Below are 24448 nucleotides of genomic sequence, written 5' to 3'. Positions count from 1 at the left end.
AGAACGCTTTCGACAAAGTCTCACAAAAGCGATTAGCATGTAAAATTAAAGCACGTGGGTTTAAGGGTAGTGTATTGAGACGGATAAAAAAAACTGGTAGACAGACAGGAAATAAGAGTAGGAATAAACTGGTCTTTTTCAGAATGGTAGGTAGTGACCAGTGGGGTTTTGCAGGGATCCTTGCTCGGGCCTTAGCTATTCAGCATATATATTCATAATTTAGATGAGGGAATTAAATGTGATGTCTCCAAATGAGCTGGATGGGAGGGTGAGCTGTGAGGAGGATGCAGAGATGCTTCAGTGTGATTTGTACAAGCTGCTCGAGTGGGCGAATGCATGGCAGATGTGGTATAATGTAGATAAATGTGAGGTTATCCACTTTGCTGGCAAAAGCAAGAAGGCAGATTATTATCTGAATGGCTATAAATTGAGAGAGGAGAATATGCAACAAGACCTGGGTGTTCTCATACTCCAGTCGCTGAAGGTAAGCTTGCAGGTGTTGCATGCGGTAATGAAGGCAAGTGGCATTTTGTACTTCATTATGAGAGGATTCTAGTACAGCAGCAGGGATATCTTGCTGCAGTTGTACAGGGCCTTGGTGACACCACACCTGGAATATTGTTTGTAGTTTTGGCCTCCATATCTGAGGATAGGCGTTCTTAGGTGCTCGAGAGGGGAGTGCAGCAAAGGTTTACCAGACTGATTCCTGTGATGGCTGGACTGATGTATGAGAGAATTTTTCATTCATTTTTACAGGATGTGGGCTTTACTGGCTGAGCCAGCATTTGTTGCTTATCCCTAAATGCCATGAGACAGGGTTGGGGGGGGGGGGGGGGGGGGGGGGGGGTTCCTGGTCAGGATGGTGAGTGATTTGGAGGGGAACATCCAAGTGGGGCAGCACGGTAGCCTTGTGGATAGCACAATTGCTTCACAGCTCCAGGGTCCCAGGTTCGATTCCGGCTGGGGTCACTGTCTGTGCGGAGTCTGCACATCCTCCCCGTGTGTGCGTGGGTTTCCTCCGGGTGCCCCGGTTTCCTCCCACAGTCCAAAGATGTGCAGGTTAGGTGGATTGGCCATGATAAATTGCCCTTAGTTTCCAAAATTGCCCTTAGTGTTGGGTGGGGTTATGGGGATAGGGTGGCGGTGTTGACCGTGGGTAGGGTGCTCTTTCCAAGAGCCGGTGCAGACTCGATGGGCCGAATGGCCTCCTTCTGCACTGTAAATTCTATGATAATCTATGGTGGTGTTCCCATGTATCTGCTGCCCTTTTCCTTCTGGGTGATAGTGCGTGTGGGTTTAGAAGGTGCCGCCTAAGGAGCCGAGGTAAGTTCCTGCAATGCATCTTGTTGATGGTGCACACTGCTGCTGCTGTGCGTTGGTGGTAGATGGAATGAAAGTTTGGGGAATGGTTGCCAATCAAGTGGGTTGGATGGTGTTGAGTTTCTTGAGTGTTGTTGGGACTGCACTCATTCAAGCAAGTGGGGAGTATTCCATCACACTCCTGACTTCTGCTTTGTAGGTGTTGGACAGGCTTTGGGGATTCTTAGCCTCTGACCTGCTCGTGTAGCCACGGTGTTTACATGGGTAGTCCAGTTCAGTTTGTGGTCAGCGGTAACCCCCAGGTAATACCATTGAATGTCATGGTGTGATGGTTTGATTCTCTCTTATTGGAGATGGTTATTGCCTGGCACTTCGGTGGCGAAAATGTTACTTTCTACTTGTCCGCCCATACCTGAATTTTGCCTAGGTCTTGCTGAATTTGTAAGTGGACTGCTTCAGTGCCTGAGAATTCGTGAATGGCGCTGAACATTGTACAATCATCAGCAAACATCCCCACATCTGACCTTAAATTGAAGAAGGTCATTGATGAAGCAACTGAAGATGGTTGGATATAGGATACCACCCTGAGAAATTCCTCAGTCCCGGGACTGAGATGACTGACCTCCAACAACCACAACCATCTTCCTTTGTGCTCAGTGTGGCTTTGCTGGGTTGAGTCGGTTGGATGATATTCATTCGAGTTTAGAAGAATGAGGGGGTATCTTACAGAACCTAGAAAATTTTAACAAGACTAGACCGGTAGATGCAGGAAAACGTCCCCAATGGTGGGGGAATCCAAAACCAGGGGTCACAGTGTAAGGATACGGGCTAAACCATTTGGGTCAGAGATGAGAAATCTCTTCTCCCAGAGAGAACCTGGGATTTGCTAGCAGAGAGAGCAGTCGAGGCCAAAACATTCTTTGTTGTCAAGAAGGCATTAAATATAACTCTTGGCGCTAAAGAGATCAAAGGATGTGGGGGCGTGGGTGGGAAACAGGGAATAGTCTATTGATTTGATTTGATTTATTATTGTCACATGTATTAGTATACAGTGAAAAGTATTGTTTCTTGCATGCTGTACAAACAATGCATACCGTACATAGGGAAGGATGGAGAGACAGCAGAATATAATGTTACAGGTATAGAAAGGTGTAGAGAAAATATCAACTTAATACAAGGTAGGTCCATTCAAAAGTCTGATGGCAGCAGGGAAGAAACTGTTCTTGAGTCGGTTGGTACGTGACCTCAAACTTTGGTATCTTTTTCCTGACGGAAGAAGGTGGAAGAGAGTATGTCCGGGGTGCATGGGGTCCTTAATTATGCTGGCTGCCTTTCCAAGGTAGCGGGAATTATAAATAGAGTCAATGAATGGGAGGCTGGTTTGCGTGATGGACTGGGCTACGTTCACGACCTTTTGTAGTTTCCTGCGGTCTTTGGCAGAGCAGGCTCCTTACCAAACTGTGATACAACCAGAAAGAATGCTTTCTATGGTGCATCTGTAGAAGTTGGCGAGAGTCGTAGCTGACATGCCAAATTTCCGTAGTCTTCTGAGAAAGTAGAGTCGTTGGTGGGCTTTCTTAACTATAGTGTCGGCATGGGGGGACCAGGACAGATTGTTGGTGATCTGTACACCTAAAAATTTGAAGCCCTCGACCCTTTCTACTTCGTTCCCATTGATGTAGACAGGGGCATGTTCTCCACTACGCTTCCTGAAGTCGATGACAATCTCCTTCGTTTTGTTGACATTGAGGGAGAGATTATTGTCGTCGCACCAGTTCACCAGATTCTCTATCTCATTCCTGTTCTCTGTCTCGTCATTGATGGAAATCCAACCACTACGGTGGTATCATCAGCAAATTTGAAAATCGAGTTGGAGGGGAATTTGGCCACACAGTCATAGGTGTATAAGGAGTATAGTAGGGGGCTGAGGACACAGACTTGTGGGGCACCGGTGTTGAGGATGATCGTGGAGGAGGTGTTGTTGCCAATCCTTACTGATTGTGGCCTGTGGGGTAGAAAGTCCAGGATCCAGTCGCAGAGGGAGGAGCCGAGGCCAAGGCCACGGAGTTTGGAGATGAGTTTCGTAGGAATGATGGTGTTGAAGGCTGAGCTGTAGTCGACATAGGAGTCTGACATAGGTGTCTTTGTTATCTAGGTGTTCCAGGGTAGAGTGCAGGGCCATGGAGATGGTGTCTACTGTGGACCTGTTGCAGCGGTAGGCGAACTGTAGTGGATCAGGGCAATCCGGGAGGCTGGAGTTGATTCGTGCCATGACTAACCTTTCGAAGCACTTCATGATGATGGATGTCAGAGCCACTGGACGATAGTCATTAAGGCACGCTGCTTGGCTTTTTTTTTGGTACAGGGATGATGGTCGTCTTCTTGAAACAGATAGGCTGTATGTGGAAAAATTTGACTTTTTAAAAAATCTAGTTTGTTTGTTGCAGAATTGTGTAGTTCAGTCTGTAGCTTCTTGCATCCACTTTTTAACATGCATGTAGCCCTATACTATGCGTTTACTGGTGCTGCTCTTCGCATCTTGTTCTGCAATCCCCATGGAAGTCCTTGAATTGATCGTAATGGTAGACTGAGGGATATGCTAGACCATGAGGTTACTATTATTGTAGAATGCAGTTCTGTTGCTGCTAGTACTCCGTGTTTCATGGATATCCATTTTGATCTGTTTGTTCTGAGTATATGTTATTTAACATGGTAATTGTGCCACACAATACCATAAACATTTGCCTCCCTGTAAAAGTCTGATTTTTGTCTCCACAAGGAGTGTATAGTGGTCACCTCTACCAGTACTGTAATGGAGAGATACTCTGCAGATGGTTGACGATTTTAAGAAAGTGATTGAGAAAACATCACAACCTGCTGGCCAACAAAATTGAGGCTTAATGGTTTTTTTTGGTTATCTCGCCGCCTGCCCTATCTTGTAGCTAAGTCCTTAAGAACCTGGTCAGTAGTGGGGCTGATTTCCCATCTGTAATATATTCTGTGCCCCTGCTACCCTCAGTACTACTTCTAAATGATGCTCGAGATGGAGAAGGACTGAATCATCAGTTGAGAGGGCATGGTAGGTGGTAATCAGCAGGTTTCTTTGTCCGTGTTTAACCTGATGTCATGAAACATCATGGGGTCTATAATCGATGTTGACACCTCCCAAGTCCACTTCCTGCTGACTGTTACTGTGTTGGCACCTCTTGTGGATTTGTCCTGCTGGTGGGCCAGGACTAACCACGGATGGTCAGAGAGGAGTCTGGGATGTTGGCTGAATACAGGCTAGCTTAACAATCCTGTGAGATAATGCACCCAACTTTGACACAATTTGTCAGCTGTTAATAAGGAGGGATTTGCAGGATTGACTGAACGAGACATGCCTTTGTTGTCTCCAATTAGATGATAATCATAATATATATAAAACAAGGAAATGAGATATAGAGAAACTGAATGATAGTTTCAATATACTGTTAGTTGAGTTGGACATCCTTTAAGTTGCTTATTATGTTATTTTAACGTAAGAACATATTAAATTTTGACAGGCATGAAGAAGAACGTCGCCGACGAGAGGAGGGTATGATGCGCCAGAGAGAGCAGGATGAATTGAGAAGGCAGCAAGAAGGGTATAAGCCCAACTACATGGACAGTGTAAGTAAGAAAACCAGACTTGGGTGTGTGGCAGGAAAGTACTTACTTTAGACTAGTCCAGATTTTTAAAATTTATTATATAAAGGGTGGAAGCTTTTTCCTTTCAAGATTGTCCCTTCTATAGTAAAGGTAAATGCTCATGATCTGCAGTTTTTAGTGTCCTATCATTTTATTGCTGTTTTGTTGCCATAATATTCTCCAAAGGAATGGAATCCTGACCATTTAATTAATTTTAAACTATTTATTCTTATTAAATATATAATATTTATCCATTATTTTTTAAAGTAGCACTTATTTCAGCTTCAATCCAACATTTGAAATAAGTGTTTTCATTGTGACAGATGAAGATTTAATCCTGAGTAAATGCACTGATGAATTCTGTAATCATTTTTTAAAGGTTACACATTGAATGAAGTGCCTAAGTTGTAGTACAACATATAGCTCTAGTGCTTTACCAGTATCACCTCAACACTGAATTTTACTACTACCTTTTAAATCATTTTTTTAAAATGCCACTTTTTTGATTTTATTTGGACAGCAGTGAACAGTCTCCCGTGCTTTTAGACCAGATGTGATGTTATGAATTGCTTTTTACACTCTCATTCTTAGGATGCAAATGTGCATTAGTGCTTTATTTTATACCACTGATGTCGCAGCAGTGAAATTAATGCACTTTTTTGAATTGTAGACTAGCTTGCATAAACAATTGACTTATGCATACTCTTGTTACCGTTGAAATCTCATTTTCTTTCAGTTTAATGTTATTGGTTCTGGACATATTACTCAAAGGTTGGAGATTCTTTTATTGGTAATCTTTTTTTTAAAACTCCAGTATATTCAGTGCATTTCTGTAAATAGAACAAATATTAATTTCATGGACAGTGCTAAGCTACTAGCAATGAGTCTCGTGATGATGAAAGACCGAGAAATTAATTTAAAAAGCTAATATTAGATTTTTCGGTGAGTGTACAATAATGCCTAAATATAGAGAACGGGGAATTTTTTTAAAATTCATCTATCACCACTGTTTCGGTGAGAATTCAAAGATTCCTCCTTAGTTTCTATCTTTTACTTCTTTTAGCAACACAACCTGGTATGCATTGCATCTGAACCAGGTGACTTAGTGGAATAATCTTTTTACTTATCAGCATTTTCCATCTCCTGGTTTGGTGTAACTTGCATGTCATCTGCTTCCTTTGTGAAGCTTGGCCTTAGCCTTATCCTCTACCTCTGACTTTGTATAGAGATTTACCTTGGTATCCTTAATAAACGCAACAGTTTAACTAGTAAACTTTACCTATAAAGTAAACTTTATAGGTCCATAAAATGTTATTGGGATCAATCTAATATTTACTCTAATCTTTCTTGTACCCTCTCTGTCTCTTAACTTTTCAATTTCTCCTTTTATCTTGTATGTTCGTAAAGGACCAGAAGTAGGTCATTATGCCCCTCAGGTCTGCTCTGCCATTCAATGCAAGTCCAACAGCTTTGTTTCGAATCACCTAGCTTACGAAGCGCATTTCCTTCATTCATAAGATGAAGGAGCTGTGCTCCGAAAGTTAGTGATTCGAAACAAACCTGTTGGACTTTAACCTGGTGTTGTAAGACTTCTTACAGTGCCCACCCCAGTCCAACGCCCGCATCTCCGCATCATTCACTGTAAGATCATGGCCGATGTGTTGTGTTTTCAATTCCACATACTCATCTACCCCTGATTAATCTATTTTTAAAAATATATATTTATTAAAGTTTTTTAACACAATTTTTCTCCCTTACAAACAATAACTCTCTCTCTCCCCCCCCCCCCCCCCCCCCCCCCCACACCTCGTAACAAAAAAAAAAAACGAGAAATCGCGCAGAGCAAGATATATACATGGCAAAATGATATATTTACACAGCTTTGTACACTGGCCCTCACCCGTACGAGCCAGTTTCCCCAACCCTTCATGTTACCTCTTGCTCATCCACCCTCCAAGGCAGTCCCCCCTTCTTTCCCCCCCCCCCCCCCCCCCCAAGGTTGCTGCTGCTGACCGACCTTCCTCTAACGCTCCGCGAGATAGTCTAGGAACGGTTGCCACCGCCTGTAGACACCCTGCGCAGACCCCCTCAAGGTGAACTTAATCCTCTCCAACTTTATGAACCCAGCTATATCATTTATCCAGGCCTCCACGCTGGGGGGCTTCGCCTTCTTCCACATTAGCAAGATCCTTCGCCGGGCTACGAGGGACGCAAAGGGCAGAATGCCGGCCTCTTTCGCCTCCTGCACTCCCGGTTCGTCCACTACTCCAAATATTGCTAGCCCCCAGCATGGCTTGACCCGGACTTTCGCCACCTGAGATATTGCTCCCGCCACTCCTCTCCAGAACCCCTCCAGTGCCAGGCATGACCAAAACATATGGACATGGTTCGCCGGGCTCCCTGAGCACCTTCCACAGCTGTCCTCCACCCCAAAGAACCTACTCCACCTCGCCCCTGTCAAATGCGCTCTGTGGACCACCATGAATTGTTTCAGGCTGAGCCACGAGGAGGAGGAATTAACCCTACCTAGGGCATCAGCCCACAGACCTTCCTCGAACTCCTCCCCCAGCTCCTCCCATTTACCCTTCAACTCTTCTACCAGCGCTTCCCCCTCTTTCAACTCCTGGTGTATTTCCGACACCTTGCCCTCCCCGACCCATACACCCGAGATCACCCTATCTTGAACTTCTTGTGCCGGGAGCAACGGGAATTCCCTCACCTGTCGCCTCACAAAAGCCCTCACCTGCATATATCTAAAGGCATTTCCCGGGGTAACTCGAACTTCTCCTCCAGTGCCCCTAGGCTCGCAAACGTCCCGTCGATGAACAGGTCTCCCGTTCTTCCAATCCCTGCCCGATGCCAGCTCTGGAACCCCCCTGTCCATCTTCCCCGGGACAAACTGGTGGTTACCCCTGATCGGGGACCACACCGATGCTCCCATTGCACCCCAGTGCCGTCTCCACTGGCCCCAAATCCTTAGCGTTGCCGCCACCACCGGGCTCGTGGTATACTTTGTCGGCGAGAGCGGCAGCGGTGCTGTCACCAACGCCCCCAGGCTCGTTCCTTTACAGGACGCCATCTCCATCCTCTTCCATGCCGCCCCCTCTCCCTCCATAACCCACTTGCGGATCATCGCCACATTTGCTGCCCAGTAGTAGCTCCCCAGGTTTGGCAGCGCCAACCCTCCTCGGTCCCTACTGCGTTCCAGGAACCCTCTCCTTACTCTCGGGGTCTTATTCGCCCACACAAACCCTATAATACTCCTGCCTACTCTCTTAAAAAAGGCCTTAGTGATCACGATGGGAAGGCACTGAAACACAAACAGAAACCTCAGAAGGACCACCATTTTGACCGACTGCACTCTACCCGCCAGCGAGAGCGGTAACATGTCCCATCTTTTGAAATCCTCCTCCATTTACTCCACCAACCTCGTCAGATTCAGTTTATGTAGGGTCCCCCAACTCCTGGCTATCTGGATCCCCAGATACCGAAAGCTCCCCTCTGCCCTCCTCAGCGGTAGGTCCCCTATCCCTCTTTCTTGGTCCCCCGCCTGAAATACAAAGAGCTCACTCTTCCCTACATTGAGCTTATAGCCCGAAAACTCCCTTAGAGTCTGCATGACCTCCACCATCCCCTCCATTGGATCTGCCACGTACAGCAACAGGTCATCCGCATATAGCGACACCCGATGCTCTTCTCCCCCTCGGACCACTCCCCTCCATTTATTAGACTCCCTCAATGACATGGCCAATGGTTCGATCGCCAATGCGAACAACAGGGGGGACAGGGGGCACCCCTGCCTCGTCCCTCGGTACAGTCGAAAGTACTCCGACCTCTGCCGGTTCGTCACTACAGTCGCCATCGGGGCTCCGTAAAGGAGCTTAACCCAATTGATAAACCCTACCCCTAACCCAAACCTACGCAACACCTCCCAGAGGTACTCCCACTCTACTCGGTCAAAGGCCTTCTCCGCGTCCATAGATGCCACTATCTCCGCCTCTCCCTCCTCCGATGGCATCATTAACACGTTTAAGAGCCGCCGCACATTGGTGTTTAGTTGCCTGCCCTTTACAAATCCCGTCTGGTGCTCGTGGATTACCCCCGGGACACAGTCCTCGATCCTCGTGGCCAGCACTTTTGCCAGAAACTTTGCATCCACATTGAGGAGCGAGATCGGCCTGTACGATCCACATTGCAGTGGGTCCTTGTCCCACTTTAAGATCAAAGAAATTGTCGCTTCCGACATTGTCGGGGGCAGGGTCCCCTCCTCTCTTGCCTCATTAAAGGTCCTCACCGGTAGCGGGGCCAACAGGTCTGCGTACTTCCTGTAGAACTCCACCGGGAATCCGTCCGGTCCCGGGGCCTTCCCCGCCCTCATGCTCCCCAAACCCTTGCTCAGCTCCTCCAACCCAATTGGTGCCCCCAAGCCAGCCACCTCTTGCTCCTCCACCCTCTGGAATCTCAGCTGATCTAGGAATCGTCTCATCCCCTCTTCCCCCGCTGGGGGCTGGGATCTGTACAGCTCTTCATAAAAGGCCTTAAATACCTCGTTTATTTTCGTTGCACTCCGAACCGTGGCTCCCCTTCCATCTTTGACTCCCCCTATTTCCCTCGCTACCATCCTCTTACGGAGCTGGCGTGCCAGCATCCGACTAGCCTTTTCCCCATACTCGTAGGTCGCCCCCTGCGCTTTCCTCCACTGTGCCTCCGCCTTCCCTGTGGTCAACAGGTCAAACTCCGTCTGGAGCCGTCGTCTTTCCCCATGTAATCTTTCCTCCGGGGCCTTTGCGTATCTCCTGTCCACTCTCAAAATCTCCCCCACTAACCTCTCCCTTTCCATACCCTCTGTCTTCTCCCTATGAGCCCTAATGGAGATTAGCTCTCCCCTGATCACTGCCTTCAACGCCTCCCATACCACCCCCACCCGCACCTCCCCGTTGTCGTTGGCCTCCAAGTACCTTTTGATACACCCCCTCACCTTCCCACACACCACCTCGTCCGCCAGCAGTCCCACATCCAGCCGCCACAACGGGCGTTGGTCCCTCTCCTCTCCCAGCTCCAGTTCCACCCAGTGCGGGGCATGGTCCGAAACGGCTATGGCCGAATACTCCGTCCCCTCCACCCTCGGGATGAGCGCCCTACCCAGAACAAAGAAATCTATCCGGGAGTAGGCTTTGTGTACATGGGAGAAGAAAGAAAATTCCCTGGCCTGCGGCCTTGCAAACCGCCATGGGTCCACTCCCCCCATCTGATCCATAAACCCACTAAGTACCTTGGCCGCCGCCGGCCTCTTTCCAGTCCTTGATTTGAAGCGGTCCAGTGCTGGATCCAACACTGTATTGAAGTCCCCTCCCATTATCAGGCCTCCTATCTCCAGGTCCGGAATGCGCCCCAACATGCGCTTCATGAATCCTGCATCATCCCAGTTCGGGGCGTATACGTTTACCAACACCACCCACGTCGCTTGCAGCCTACCGCTCACCATTACATATCGCCCTCCATTGTACGCTACAATAGTCTTGGCCTCAAATGGCACCCGCTTTCCCACCAATATTGCCACCCCTCTATTCTTCACGTCCAGTCCCGAGTGGAATACCTGTCCTACCCATCCCTTTCTTAGCGTGACCTGGTCCGCCACCTTCAGGTGTGTCTCTTGGAGCATGGCCACGTCCGCCTTCAGGCCCTTTAAGTGCGCGAACACACAAGCCCTCTTCACCGGCCCATTCAGGCCCCTCACATTCCACGTTATCAGCCGGATTGGAGGGGCCCTCACCCCCCGCCGACTAGCCATCTCCTTTTCTGGGCCAGTCCCGTGTCCACGCCTCCTTCACCCTCCAATCCCCCAGAGGGGGGACCCCTGTCCCGACCACCTCTTCTGTGTCCCATTCCCTTTCGGCCAGTGCAGCAGCAACCCCCCCCGCTAGACCCCTGTCCTGCTTTTTTGCTCCCCCCATGTCACTCCCGTAAGTCAGCTGACGCCTGCTGACCCCGGCTTCCCCCGCCGTCCCATTTACCTCCCCGCGTGGGAGTCTCCCAATCCATATGCATTCCTTCGTTCCCCTTCCCGCCTTTCTTCCCGCACGCGGGAAAACACCCCGTGCTTTCCAAAGCCCGCTCCGCCCCCTCTGGCGCAGCTCCTGTCGCGGCCTTGTCTCTCTCCCCCAGCCCATGTAACATTTCCTGCGCGTGATTGACCCCCTATATACAACAACCATCACACATCAAACCCCAAAACATCCCCCCCCCACCCTCACAAACCCTCAGTTAGAGTCCAACATTTTGGCTTGTACAAAGGTCCACGCCTCTTCAGGCGTTTCGAAGTAATAGTGTTGGCCCTTGTATGTGACCCACAGTCGCGCTGGCTGCACCATTCCGAATTTCACTTCTTTCCGGTACAACGCCGCTTTGGCCCGGTTGAAACCCGCTCTCCGCTTTGCAACCTCCGTCCTCCAGTCCGGGTATATTCGGATCTCTGCATTGTCCCACTTACTGCTCCGCTCCTCCTTGGCCCATCTCAGGGCCCACTCTTTGTCCGTGAACCGGTGGAACCTCACCACCATCGCCCTTGGCGGCTCATTTGCCTGGGGCTTCTTCGCCAGCACCCGATGTGCCCCGTCCAACTCCAGCGGCCTCGAAGGGGCCTTCGTGCCCATCATCGCCTCCAGCATCGTGCTCGCGTATGCCCCGGCATCAGCCCCCTCCACTCCCTCAGGGAGACCCAGGATTCGCAGATTCTTTTTCCTCGACCTGTTCTCCAGGTCCTCGAGTCTTCCCGCCCACCTCTTGTGTAGCGCCTCGTTCTGCTCCACTCTCACCTGCCGAATCGTGCGGCTTAGCTCCGCATAGCCGCAACCGGAAGTCGAGAGGGAATCCTTTTGGCAGTGTTCTCTTCACCAGTCTGCCCCAAAAAGTCTCTGGAAACTCCTGAAAAAGGTCTGAGAGTCAGTTCCAGACGGGAGCTGCCGAATGCGCGACCTATTCCTCCATGGCCGCCACTGGAAGCCTCGTCCCTGCTTCTTCAGTGGCCTTGGTAGATCTTTTCACAGTTGTTCCCTCTGCTGCTAGAATTCACCTTTGATAGAGGCCCTCAAGTCAGATTGCAGCTTTAAGCTTGCCCTTCCCCCGCCTGCATGCTGGAAGAGGCTTTTGTCTATTCCTGCAGCTCAAGCCAAATCTTTTACTGTTTGTGCCGGGTGTGGTAACCAAAAGACATAACATTCCTGGGGGACACTGTCAGGGGAATGCTGCAGTCTTCTTCCCACACCGGGAAATGTCAAACAAATGCCGTGGGGGCCCTGTAAAAAAGCCCAAACAAGAAATAAATAATATATAAACAAAAACAAAACTAAATGGCAACTGCCTTGTCCCAGATAAATATTCTCCAAAAATATGTTTTAACAGTCCAATATACAATTATCTATAACAACAACCTGTACATATTATATATTAACATCCCTGAGGATCCCTCTGATTCCCCCCCCACCCCCCCCCCGGGTTGCTGCTGCTGTCGTCGTCTTTTCCATTCCCTCTATCTTTCTGTGAGGTATTCGACGAACGGTTGCCACCGCCTGGTGAACCCTTGAGCCGATCCCCTTAGGACGAACTTAATCCCTTCCAGCTTTATAAACCCTGCCATATCATTTATCCAGGTCTCCACACCCGGGGGCTTGGCTTCCTTCCACATCGACAGTATCCTGCGCCGGGCTACTAGGGACGCAAAGGCCAAAACATCAGCCTCTCTCGCCTCCTGCACTCCCGGCTCTTCTGCAACCCCAAATATAGCCAACCCCCAGCTTGGTTCGACCTGGACCCCCACTACCTTCGAAAGCACCTTTGTCACCCTCACCCAAAACCCCTGTAGTGCCGGACATGACCAGAACATGTGGGTGTGATTCGCTGGGCTTTTCGAGCATCTCGCACATCTATCCTCTACTCCAAAAAATTTACTGAGCCGTGCTCCAGTCATATGCGCCCTGTGTAACACCTTAAATTGTATCAGGCTTAGCCTGGCACACGAGGACGATGAGTTTACCCTACTTAGGGCATCAGCCCACAGCCCCTCCTCAATCTCCTCCCCCAGCTCTTCTTCCCATTTCCCTTTCAGCTCATCTACCATAATCGCCCCCTCGTCCCTCATTTCCCTATATATGTCTGATACGTTACCGTCCCCCACCCATGTCTTTGAGATCACTCTGTCCTGCACCTCCTGCATCGGGAGCTGCGGAAAATCCCTCACCTGTTGCCTCGCAAAAGCCCTCAGTTGCATATACCTGAATGCATTCCCTTGGGGCAACCCATATTTTTCGGCCAGCGCTCCCAGACTTGCAAACGTCCCATCTACAAACAGATCTCTCAACTGTGTTGCTCCTGCTCTTTGCCATGTTCCAAATCCCCCATCCATTCTCCCCGGAGCAAACCTGTGATTATTTCTTATCGGGGACCACACCAAGGCTCCCGTCTTTCCCCTATGCGGTCTCCATTGCCCCCAAATTTTCAGAGTAGCCACCACCACCGGGCTTGTGGTGTATTTCTTCGGTGAGAACGGCAACGGCGCCGTCACCATGGCTTGTAGGCAAGTCACCCTACAGGACGCCTTCTCCAATCTCTTCCACGCCGCTCCCTCCTCTTCTCCCATCCACTTACATACCATTGAAATGTTGGCGGCCCAGTAGTACTCACTCTGGCTCGGTAGCGCCAGCTCCCCCCTATCCCTACTACGCTGCAAAAATCCCTTCCTCACTCTCGGGGTCTTCCCGGCCCACACAAAACCCATGATACTCTTCTCAATCCTTTTGAAAAAAGCCTTCGTGATCACCACCGGGAGGCACTGAAACACAAAGAGGAATCTCGGGAGGACCACCATTTTAACCGCTTGTACCCTCCCTGCCAGTGACAGGGATACCATGTCCCATCTCTTGAAGTCCTCCTCCATCTGTTCCACCAACCGCGTTAAGTTTAACCCCTGCAATGTACCCCAATTCTTGGCTATCTGGATCCCCAAGTCGCGAAAGTCCCTTGTTACCTTCCTCAGCGGTAAGTCCTCTATTTCTCTGCTCTGCTCCCCTGGATGCACCACAAACAGCTCACTTTTCCCCATGTTCAGCTTATATCCTGAAAATTCTCCAAAATCCCCAAGTATCCGCATTATCTCTGGCATCCCCTCCGCCGGGTCCGCCACATACACCAATAAACCGTCCGCGTAAAGAGATACCCGGTGTTCCTCTCCTCCCCTGAGTACTCCCCTCCACTTCCTGGAACCCCTCAATGCTATTGCCAGGGGCTCAATCGCCAGTGCAAACAATAATGGGGACAGAGGACATCCCTGCCTGGTCCCCCCATGGAGCCGAAAATACGCAGACCCCAGTCCATTCGTGACCACGCTCGCCATCGGGGCCCTATACAGCAGCTGTACCCATCTAATACACTCATCTCCAAAGCCAAATCTCCTCAACACCTCTCACAAATAATCCCACTCCACTCTATCAGATGCTTTCTCGGCATCCATCGCCACCACTACCTTCGCTTCCCCCTCTGGTGGGGGCATCATCATTACCCCTAGCAGCCTCCGTATATTCGTATTCAGCTGTCTCCCCTTCACAAACCCAGTTTGGTCCTCATGGACTACTCCCGGGACACAATCCTCTATCCTCATTGCCATTACCTTGGCCAGAATCTTAGCGTCTACATTTAGGAGAGAAATAGGTCTGTAGGACCCGCATTGCAGCGGGTCTTTTTCCTTCTTTAGGAGAAGCGATATCGTTGCCTCCGACATAGTCGGGGGCAGCTGTCCCCTTTCCTTCGCCTCATTAAAGGTTCTCATCAGTATCGGGGCAAGCAAGTCCACATATTTCCTATAAAATTCGACTGGAAGTCCATCCGGTCCCGGAGCCTTCCCTGCCTGCATACTCCTAATTCCTTTCACTACTTCCTCTATCTCGATCTGTGCTCCCAGTCCCACCCTCTCCTGCTCCTCCACCTTAGGAAATTCCAGCCGGTCCAGGAAGCACATCATTCTCTCCTTCCCATCCGGGGGCCGAGCTTCGTATAATCTTTTATAGAATGCCTTGAACACTCCATTCACTCTCTCCGCTCCCCGCTCTATCTCTCCTTCCTCATCCCTCACTCCCCCTATTTCCCTCGCTGCTCCCCTTTTCCTCAATTGATGGGCCAGCAACCTGCTCACTTTCTCCCCATACTCATACTGTACACCCTGTGCCTTCCTACACTGTGCTTCTGCAGTACCCGTTGTCAGCAAGTCAAATTCTACGTGTAACCTTTGCCTTTCCCTGTACAGTCCCTCCTCCGGTGCCTCCGCATATTGTCTGTCCACCCTCAGAAGTTCTTGCAGCAACCGCTCCCGTTCCCTACTCTCCTGCTTTCCTTTATGTGCCCTTATTGATATCAGCTCCCCTCTAACCACTGCCTTCAGCGCCTCCCAGACCACTCCCACCTGGACCTCCCCGTTATCATTGAGTTCCAAGTATTTTTCAATGCACCCCCTCACCCTTAGACACACCCCTTCATCTGCCATTAGTCCCATGTCCATTCTCCAGGGTGGACGCCCTTCTGTTTCCTCCCCTGTCTCCAAGTCTACCCAATGTGGAGCGTGATCCGAAATGGCTATAGCCGTATACTCCGTCCCCCTCACCTTCGGGATCAACGCCCTTCCCAAAACAAAAAAGTCTATTCGCGAATAAACTTTGTGGACATAGGAGAAAAACGAAAACTCCTTACTCCTAGGTCTGCTAAATCTCCACTGGTCTACTCCTCCCATCTGCTCCATAAAATCTTTAAGCACCTTGGCTGCAGCCGGCCTCCTTCCAGTCCTGGATCTCGACCTGTCCAGCCCTGGCTCCAGCACCGTATTAAAATCTCCCCCCATTACCAACTTTCCCACCTCTAGGTCCGGGATGCGTCCTAGCATGCGCCTCATAAAATTGGCATCATCCCAGTTCGGGGCATATACGTTTACCAAGACCACCGCCTCCCCCTGTAATTTGCCACTCACCATCACGTATCTGCCCGCGCTATCCGCCACTATGGTCTTTGCCTCAAACCTAACCCGCTTCCCCACTAGTATAGCCACCCCCCTGTTTTTCGCATCTAGCCCCGAATGAAACACCTGCCCCACCCATCCTTTGCGTAGTCTCACCTGGTCTATCAGTTTCAAGTGCGTTTCCTGTAACATAACCACATCTGCCTTAAGTTTCTTAAGGTGTGCGAGTACTCGTGCCCTCTTTATCGGCCCGTTCAGCCCTCTCACATTCCACGTGATCAACCGGGTTGGGGGGCTTTTTACCCCCCCCCCCCTTGTCGATTAGCCATCCCCTTTTTCCAGCTCCTCACCCGGTTCCCACGCAGCTGTGTCCCCCCCCAGGCGATGCCCCCACCCCACCCCATTCCGGCTCCCCCCTCTCCCCAGCAGCAGCAACCCAGTAACTCCCCCCCACCCACCCACCCCGCTAGATCCCCCACTAGCGTAGTTACACCCCCCATGTTGCTCCCAGAAGTCAGCAAACTCTGGCCGACCTCGGCTTCCCCCGTGACCTCGGCTCGCACCGTGCGACGCCCCCTCCTTCCTGCTTCCCTATTCCCGCCATGATTGTCATAGCGCGGGAACAAAGCCCGCGCTTCCCTTTTGGCTCCGCCCCCCATGGCCAACGCCCCATCTCCTCCACCTCCCTTCCTCCCTCCACCACCAACTGTGGAAGAGAGAAAAGTTACCACATCGCAGGATTAATAACATAAAACTAATTTTTCCCCCCCTCTTTGCCCCCCATACTCGCCCCACCACTTTGTTTCAAACGTTCTTTTTTAGTAACCCGCTTATTCCAGTTTTTCTTCCACAATAAAAGTCCACACCTCATCCGCCGTCTCAAAGTAGTGGTGCCTCCCTTGATATGTGACCCACAGTCTTGCCGGTTGCAGCATTCCAAATTTTATCTTCTTTTTGTGAAGCACCGCCTTGGCCCGATTAAAGCTCGCCCTCCTTCTCGCCACCTCCGCACTCCAGTCTTGATATACGCGGATCACCGCGTTCTCCCACCTACTGCTCCGAGTTTTCTTTGCCCATCTAAGGACCATCTCTTTGTCCTTAAAACGGAGGAATCTCACCACTATGGCTCTAGGAATTTCTCCTGCTCTCAATCCTCGCGCCATCACTCGGTATGCTGCCTCCACCTCCAGCGGACCCGCCGGGGCCTCCGTTCCCATTAACGAGTGCAGCATCGTGCTCACATATGCCCCGACGTCTGCTCCTTCTGCACCTTCAGGAAGACCAAGAATCCTTAAATTATTCCTCCTCGCGTTGTTCTCCAGCACCTCCAATCTTTCCACACATTGTTTATGGTGTGCCTCGTGCATCTCCGTCTTCACCACCAGGCCCTGTATATCGTCCTCGTTCTCGGCAGCCTTTGCCTTCACGACCCGAAGCTCCCGCTCCTGGGTCTTTTGCTCATCCTTTAACCCTTCGATCGCCTGTAATATCGGGGCCAACAGCTCCTTCTTCATCTCCCTTTTTAAGCTCTTCCACGCAGCGTTTCAAAAACTCGTGTTGTTCAGGGCCCCATATTAAACTGCCACCTTCTGACGCCATTTTGATTTTTGCTTGCCCTCCTTGCCGCTGCTCTAAAGGATCCACCGCAATCCGGCCACTTTCCTCTCCTTTTTCCATCCGTATCCAGGGGGGATTCCCTTCTGGTTTACCGCACAGTGCTTTTAGCTGTTAATAAGAGCCCCAACGGCAATTTTAAGAGCCCAAAAGTCCGTTCCACCGGGAGCTGCCGAAACGTGCGACTTAGCTGGTCATCGCCGCACCCGGAAGTCCCCCTTCTCTTTTCTAAACTCCAATGTAAACAAACCCAGTCTGTCCAGCCTTCCCGCATAAGGCAACCTGCTCATTCCTGGCATCAATCTAGTAAACCTTCTCTGAATCATCCCTAAATAGGTGGATCAATACTGTATTTGAGATATGGTCTCACCAATGTCCTGGATAACTGAAACATAACGTCCTTACTTTTATGTTCAAATCCTCTCCCAATAAAGGATAGCCTCCTTTATTACTTGCTGTACCTGCATGTTAACATTTTGCGATTCATGCATTACAGCATCTCAATTTCTTTGCATCTCAGAATTTTGTAATTGTTCTCCCTTTAAGTAATACTTTTTAAAAATTCTGCCCCAAAGTGAACACCTTCATGGTGCAGGGGAGAATTCGGAGATGATTGGCTGGCTGGCGAGTGCAAGCACAAACCTTCCCACGTTATACTCCTACCAGATTTTTGCCCATTCACTCAACCTACCTATATCCATCTACAAGGTCCTTGTGTTATCTTCATAACTTACGTTCCTACCTATCTTTGGGTCATCTGTAAACATGGCTACTATTTGTTCACTCCCCCCCCCCCCCCCCCCCATCTAAGTCATTGATACAAATTGTAAAACGTTGAGGCTTCAGCACAGACTGCTGCAGAACTACACTTATCACAATCCTGCCAATCAGAAAAAGATCCATTTATGCTTGCACTCGCCAGCCAGCCAATCTTCTCCGTGTTCTCCCCTGCACCATGAACTTTTATTTTACACAGTAACATTTGATGTGGCACCGTATCAAATTCCTTCTGGAAATCTAGGCACTGTGCATTAAAGAAATTTAGTAAATTAGTAAACACGATTTCCCTTTTCACAAAACGTTGCTCACTCTTCCTGATTACCTTGTTTTTCCAAGTGCCCAGCTCTAATCTCTTTTTAATTGATTCTCACACCTTCTCCACAACAGATTTCAAACTAACTGGCCTATAGTTTCCTGTTGTCTGCCCCCCTCTTTTCATGAATGGAGGGTCATACTTGATGCTTTCCAGGATTTAGCATATTTTGGAAAATTAACATCGCCACATCTACTGCATCAGGAGCCATTTCTTTTAAGACTCTGGGATGAAGTCCACCAGAGACTTGTCAGCCCTCCACTCCATCAAATATTTGTTAATTTCATCTGCCATTTCCTTACTATCTACTATTACCTCTCCATTGTCACTCCCTAAAGGACCAACCCTCTTTACTTCTTTTTTAAATACCCATAGAAACTCTTGCTATCTATTTTTACATTTCGTACCAGCTTCCTCTCATGATCTAATTTCTTTCTCCTGGTGAATCTTTTAATCATTTTCTGCAGTTCTTTATGTTCTGACCTGCCACTTATTTTTGTGCAGTTACATGCTTTTTCCTTAAGTTTGATACCTTCCTTGAATGGCGGAGATATGGGGATGATATTGGGAGAGGTGGTTCTGAGAGTGGCTGGGGGGGGTTCTGGGGAAGGGGGGGTGAGGAGGGGAGGGTTAGGTGGCTGACGGTGACTAGGGGTAGGGCTGGGTCCCGCTTGTTGGATGAAGCCAGTGGTAGCGGCCATGACTGATAGGAGGGGTGGGGGGGAGAGACGATGATCCCCGATTTTCCCCTCTTCCTCCCCCCCCCCCCCCCCCCCCCCCCCCCGGGTTTTGGATGGTAACATGGAATATGCGAGGGTTGGGGCATCTGGTGAAGTGGGCAAGAGTCTTCTTGCGTTTGAAGAGCTTGAAAGCAGGTGTGCTGTTGTAAGAGACCCCCCCTGAGGGTGAAGGAGCTGGTGAAGTTTGGAAGGGCTGGTGAGTCAGGTGTTCCACTCAAGCTTTGATAGGGCCCAGGGGTTAGCGGCACTGATGGGTAAGATGGTGAGGTTCCAGATGGAGTTGGTGATGGCTGACTGAGGGAGTAGGTACATAATAGTGATGGGTGCTTTAGAGGGCAGGTTGTTGTGCTGGTTGGCATATACGCCCTGAATTGGGATGGCCTAGGATTTATGAAGAAGATGTTGGCTGCCATACTGAATTTGGATGTGCACCAGTTAATACTGGGAGGGGAATACTGTGCTGAATCCGAAGGTGCATAGGTTTTTGTCATGGGGAAGACGCTGCTGGCCGGGGTGAGGAAGGCAGGATATATTGTTATCTTGGACCATTTTCTACATTGGGTCGATGTGGTTCTGGAGAAGGAGCTGACACAGAGGTCTGCGTGGAGGTTGGATGTGGGGCTGTTGGCAGACCCAATCCTTTGTGCCAAAATGGGAACAGTGCTTTGAGGACTATAGGGTTTAATAGGAACGGGGAGGTTTCACCTTTGGTGGTGTTGAAAGTAGTAGTGAGGGGCGAGGTCTTTTCATTTAAGGCTCAGGTGGACAGAGAGGCAAAAGAGAAGCGGCAGCGGTTGGTAGTGGAAATTTGGAAATGGATGGAAGTTATGCGTAGTATCTGAACAGGCGGCGTAGTGTGGCGACTAGGGGCTTTTCACTAATTTCATTGCAGTGTTAATGTAAGCCTACTTGTGACACTAAAAGATGTTTATTATACTCTATTCCTTTAGTTATAAATGCTAACATTCTATTAACTTTCTTTATTATCTGCTGTACCTGCATGCTAGTTTTCCACCGTGAAAACAGACAAAATATTGATTTAGCATCTTTGCCATTTCTGTGTTCCCCATGATTAACTCTCCAGTTTCATCTTCCAAGGGATGAACATAGGGGCTGGTTTAGCACAGTGGGCTAAATAGCTGGCTTGCAATGCAGAACAATGCCAGTAGCGCGGGTTCAATTCCTGTACTGGCCTCCCCGAACAGGTGCCGGAATGTGGCGACTAGGGGCTTTTCACAGTAACTTCATTGAAGCCTACTTGTGACAATAGGTTATTGTTATTATGATTATTCACCATAGCAAGCGACTCTCTTCCCTTTTATGTACTTATAGAAGCTTTTGCTATCCTTTTTGATATTTTGGGTTAGTTCTCTTTCGTAATTTACCTTGTTCTTTTTATTACTGTTTTAGTATCCCTTTTATGTTTGAAAGTTTCCCAATCTTCCAGCCTGTCACTGGCTTTTGCAATATGATGTACATTAGTTTTTGTCTTTTTGTTGTCCTTGACCTTTTTTAGCCATGGATGTTTTTTTACCATCTTTCTTCCTCATGAGGAATTGAGTATCTCCTTAAACAACTGCCACTGCCCATCGGCTGTCCTACCCTTTAGCCTTCCTGTCCACTCTACAGGGGTCAAATCTGTCCCCATGCCAATGTAATTTCCTTTGTTTAATTCCAGAACGCAAGTGTGGGACTCCACTTTCTTGCCCCCAAACTGAATTTTGAATTCTACCATACTTTGGTCACTACTCCTTGGAGGATCCTTAACTATGAGGTCATTAATTAATCCCTCTTCATTACACAATACCAAATCCAGAGATTGGTTGATTCCCCAACATACTGTTTCAAGAATCAATCTCTAATGTATTCAATGAACTCTGTCTCCAGGCTATCCGTGTCAATTTGATTCTTCCAAGCTATGTGCATATTAAAATCACCCATGATCATTGCCGTAACTTTCTTGCAAGCCCCCAATATTTCCTGATTTATCCTATGCCCCACTGCAGAATTACTGTTGGGGACCTTTAGATTACACGTCCCAATGACTATTTCCCTTTGTACATAGTACATCGTACAAACAGTGCAGAGGAGGCCATTCGGTCCATCGAGTCTGCACCGACCCACTTAAGCCCTCACTTCTACCCTATCCCCGTAACCCAATAATCACTCCTAACCTTTTTGGTCACGAAGGGCAATTTATCATGGCCAATCAACCTAACCTGCACGTCTTTGGACTGTGGGAGGAAACTGGAGCACCCGGAGGAAACCCACGCAGACACGGGGAGAACGTGCAGACTCCGCACAGGCAGTGACCCAGCAGGGAATCGAACCTCGGACCCTGGCTCTGTGAAGCCACAGTGCTATCCACTTGTGCTACCGTGCTGCCCAAATTTCTTATTTCTACCCAGACTGGTTCCACGTCTTGATCTCCAGTACTTATGTCATTTCTCATTACAGCACTGATCCCTTTCCTCACCAGCAAAGCTACACCACCTCCTTTTCCTTTCGGTCTATTTTTCCGAAAAACTGCATGCCCTTTGATATGCAATTGCCAGACATGGTCTCCCTGTAACCATGTTTTGGTAATCACCACCAGATCATACCCTTTTGTTTCTATTTGCGCTGTACCTCATTACGTTTGTTCCAAATGCTTTGTGCATTTAGATACATAACTTGTAAATGTTTTCCACTATTAAATTTCCCTACTCTTCTATAATTCCTTGGTGCATAAAGACATTCACCTGTTCAGTCCCTCACCTCACCTTTATTTTCTGGTAACCATCCGCCACATCGCTTAACCTGTACTCTTACCTCCTCCTTTAATTTGGGGTTCTAATTTCCCCTACAACAGATGAAGGCCATCCATCAGAACAGGTCCCTTCTTCCTCAGCACTGGTGCCAATGTCCCATGAACTCAAACCCATTTCTCCCACGCCAATCTTTGAGCCACGCATTTACCTCAATCTTACTAACCCTGTGCCAATTAGCTTGTCACTCAGGTAGTAATCCAGAGATTATTACCTTTTTCGATTCTGCATTTTAATTTAACTCCTAGCTATTTGCACTCCCCTGAGCAGGACCTCTGTCCTTATTCTACCCATGTCGTTGGTACATACTTGGACCGCGACAACTGGATCTTTACCCTCCCACTCCAAAGTTCCTCTGTAGCCCAGATGAGATATCCCGAACCCATACACCAAGTAGGCAACACAATCTTCGGGATCCTCGATCCTTGTCACAGAGAACAGTGGGGGCTGCAGGCGTTGGCAATGGCACTGCTCCCGTTTGCCCCAAGGAAGTACTCGCGGAACCAGGTGGTGGTGGCCACGCTGAAAATATGGAGGCAATTACAGCAGCACTTTAGGGCGGGGTCAAAGTTGATGCTGATGCGAGGGAACCATGGGTTTGAACCAGGGAGGATGGATGCAAGGTTTGGGGATGGGAGGAGTGAGGGGTGATGGAAATGAAGGACTTGTTTCTAGACCCTGTGGTCACCCGATTACAGAAAGGATATTATTAAACTAGAAAGAGTGCAGAAAAGATTTGCTCGGATGCTACCAGGACTTGATGGTTTGAGGCTGGATAGACCGCAGGAGGCTTAGGGGTGATCTTAAAGAGGTCTATTAAATAATGAGGGGAATAGATAAGGTAAATAGTAAACATCTTTTCCCAAAGGTAGGGGAGTCTAAAACTAGATGCTGTAGGTTTACGGTGAGAGGGGAGAGATAGAAAATGATCCAGAGGGGCATTTGTTTCCCACAGAGGATGGTGAATGTCCTTTACCATGGCAAAACACCATTCAGAAATCTCTGTAGAGGCAGGCACAATTTTGTCTTTTAAAAACCGTTTAGACAGTTATATGGGTAAGGTTTGTATAGAGGGAAATGGGCCAAATACGGGCAATTGGGACTAGCTTAGTGGTAAAAACTGGGTGGCATGACCAGGTTGAGCCGAAGGGACTGTTTCCATGCTGAAAACCTCTGATTCTAAGTACAGTTTGGAGGTGCTGGGGGAGAAGTTTGGGATGCCGCGAGGGGACCTTTTCAGGTCTATGCAGGTGTGGGATTTCGCGGAAAAGTTTTTACGACTTTTCAGTGGCACTGCACTCCTCGTTGCTGGAGGAGAAGGTGTTGTTGGGGTTGGAGGGGGGAGGTCATCTCTGCGATCTATGGGAGGATCTTGGAGGAGGATATGGCATCTCTGAAGGGGGTTAAAGCCAAGTAGGAGGGGGGGGGGGGGGGGGGGGGGGGCATGAGGTGTTGTGGCGGGTGAATGCCTCAACGTCATTCGTGAGGCTGGGGTTGATATAGCTAAAGGTTGTACACCGAGCGCACCTGACAAAGTCAAAGATGAGCCGGTTATTTGAGGGGGTGGAGGATATTTGTGGGAGGGGCACAGCCAATCACGTACATGTGTTCTGTCCGAAGTTGGAGAAATTTTGGAGGTCGTTCTTCGGAGGCACCAGGTCAGCGATCTTGCTTGTGGATTTCGAGGCCAGTTCCTTGTGTTGGCTTTGTTCAGGTGCAATCCATCCATCATGTGCAGGAGTCCATTCCCCAGAAACCCATCCCAATGTCCAGGAATCTGAAATCCTCCCTCCTTTACGCATGCTCCATTATACCTTTTCAACTGCATTATTTTCATGTTACTCTACATACTGGTACTGGGACTACTCCTGAGATGACAGTTTGAAGCCTGATTGTTTTTTGGTTTTTTGCCATTGACCTTTTTCTACCAATGTCATTAGTTTCATTGTGAGCTATTCCCCTTCTTGCCGGATGCCCTGTACCTACTCAGTGACTTCCTTTACCATGGCAAAACACCATTCAGAAATCTCTGTTGTGATTACAGAAATGCCTGTCCATGCCTACAGTTATCAAATCACATATGACTATTGCATTTCCGCTCTCAGTTCTCCTCAATTCAGTAAAATCTCCCATGTTGCCAGAGGTTTGATTCCTACTGCATTCCTTCAAGGAGTCATCACTCTTCTGTCTTGTATTCCAAATTGAAAAC

General features: G+C 48.9%; 1 protein-coding gene across 6 annotated transcripts in view; it reads left to right on the top strand.

Moving 5' to 3' along the window:
- pspc1 (paraspeckle component 1) overlaps positions 1-24448 on the top strand; it is a 159542-nt gene that overhangs the window by 48703 nt on the left and 86391 nt on the right. For all 6 annotated transcript variants that reach the window (XR_011935199.1, XM_072476822.1, XM_072476818.1 and 3 more), the window contains one exon: positions 4866-4971. Coding sequence is in view for 5 of the 6 variants with exons in the window: in XM_072476822.1 (XP_072332923.1) it covers positions 4866-4971 (106 nt within the window). In the remaining variant the exon portion in view is untranslated. The remainder of the gene's footprint in view (positions 1-4865; positions 4972-24448) is intronic.

The sequence above is a fragment of the Scyliorhinus torazame genome, chromosome 15 (assembly GCF_047496885.1).
Source record: "Scyliorhinus torazame isolate Kashiwa2021f chromosome 15, sScyTor2.1, whole genome shotgun sequence".
NCBI classification, from domain to species: domain Eukaryota; kingdom Metazoa; phylum Chordata; class Chondrichthyes; order Carcharhiniformes; family Scyliorhinidae; genus Scyliorhinus; species Scyliorhinus torazame.
The sequence above is the reverse complement of the archived record's forward strand: the minus strand, read 5'-3'. Positions and strand labels throughout refer to the sequence as shown.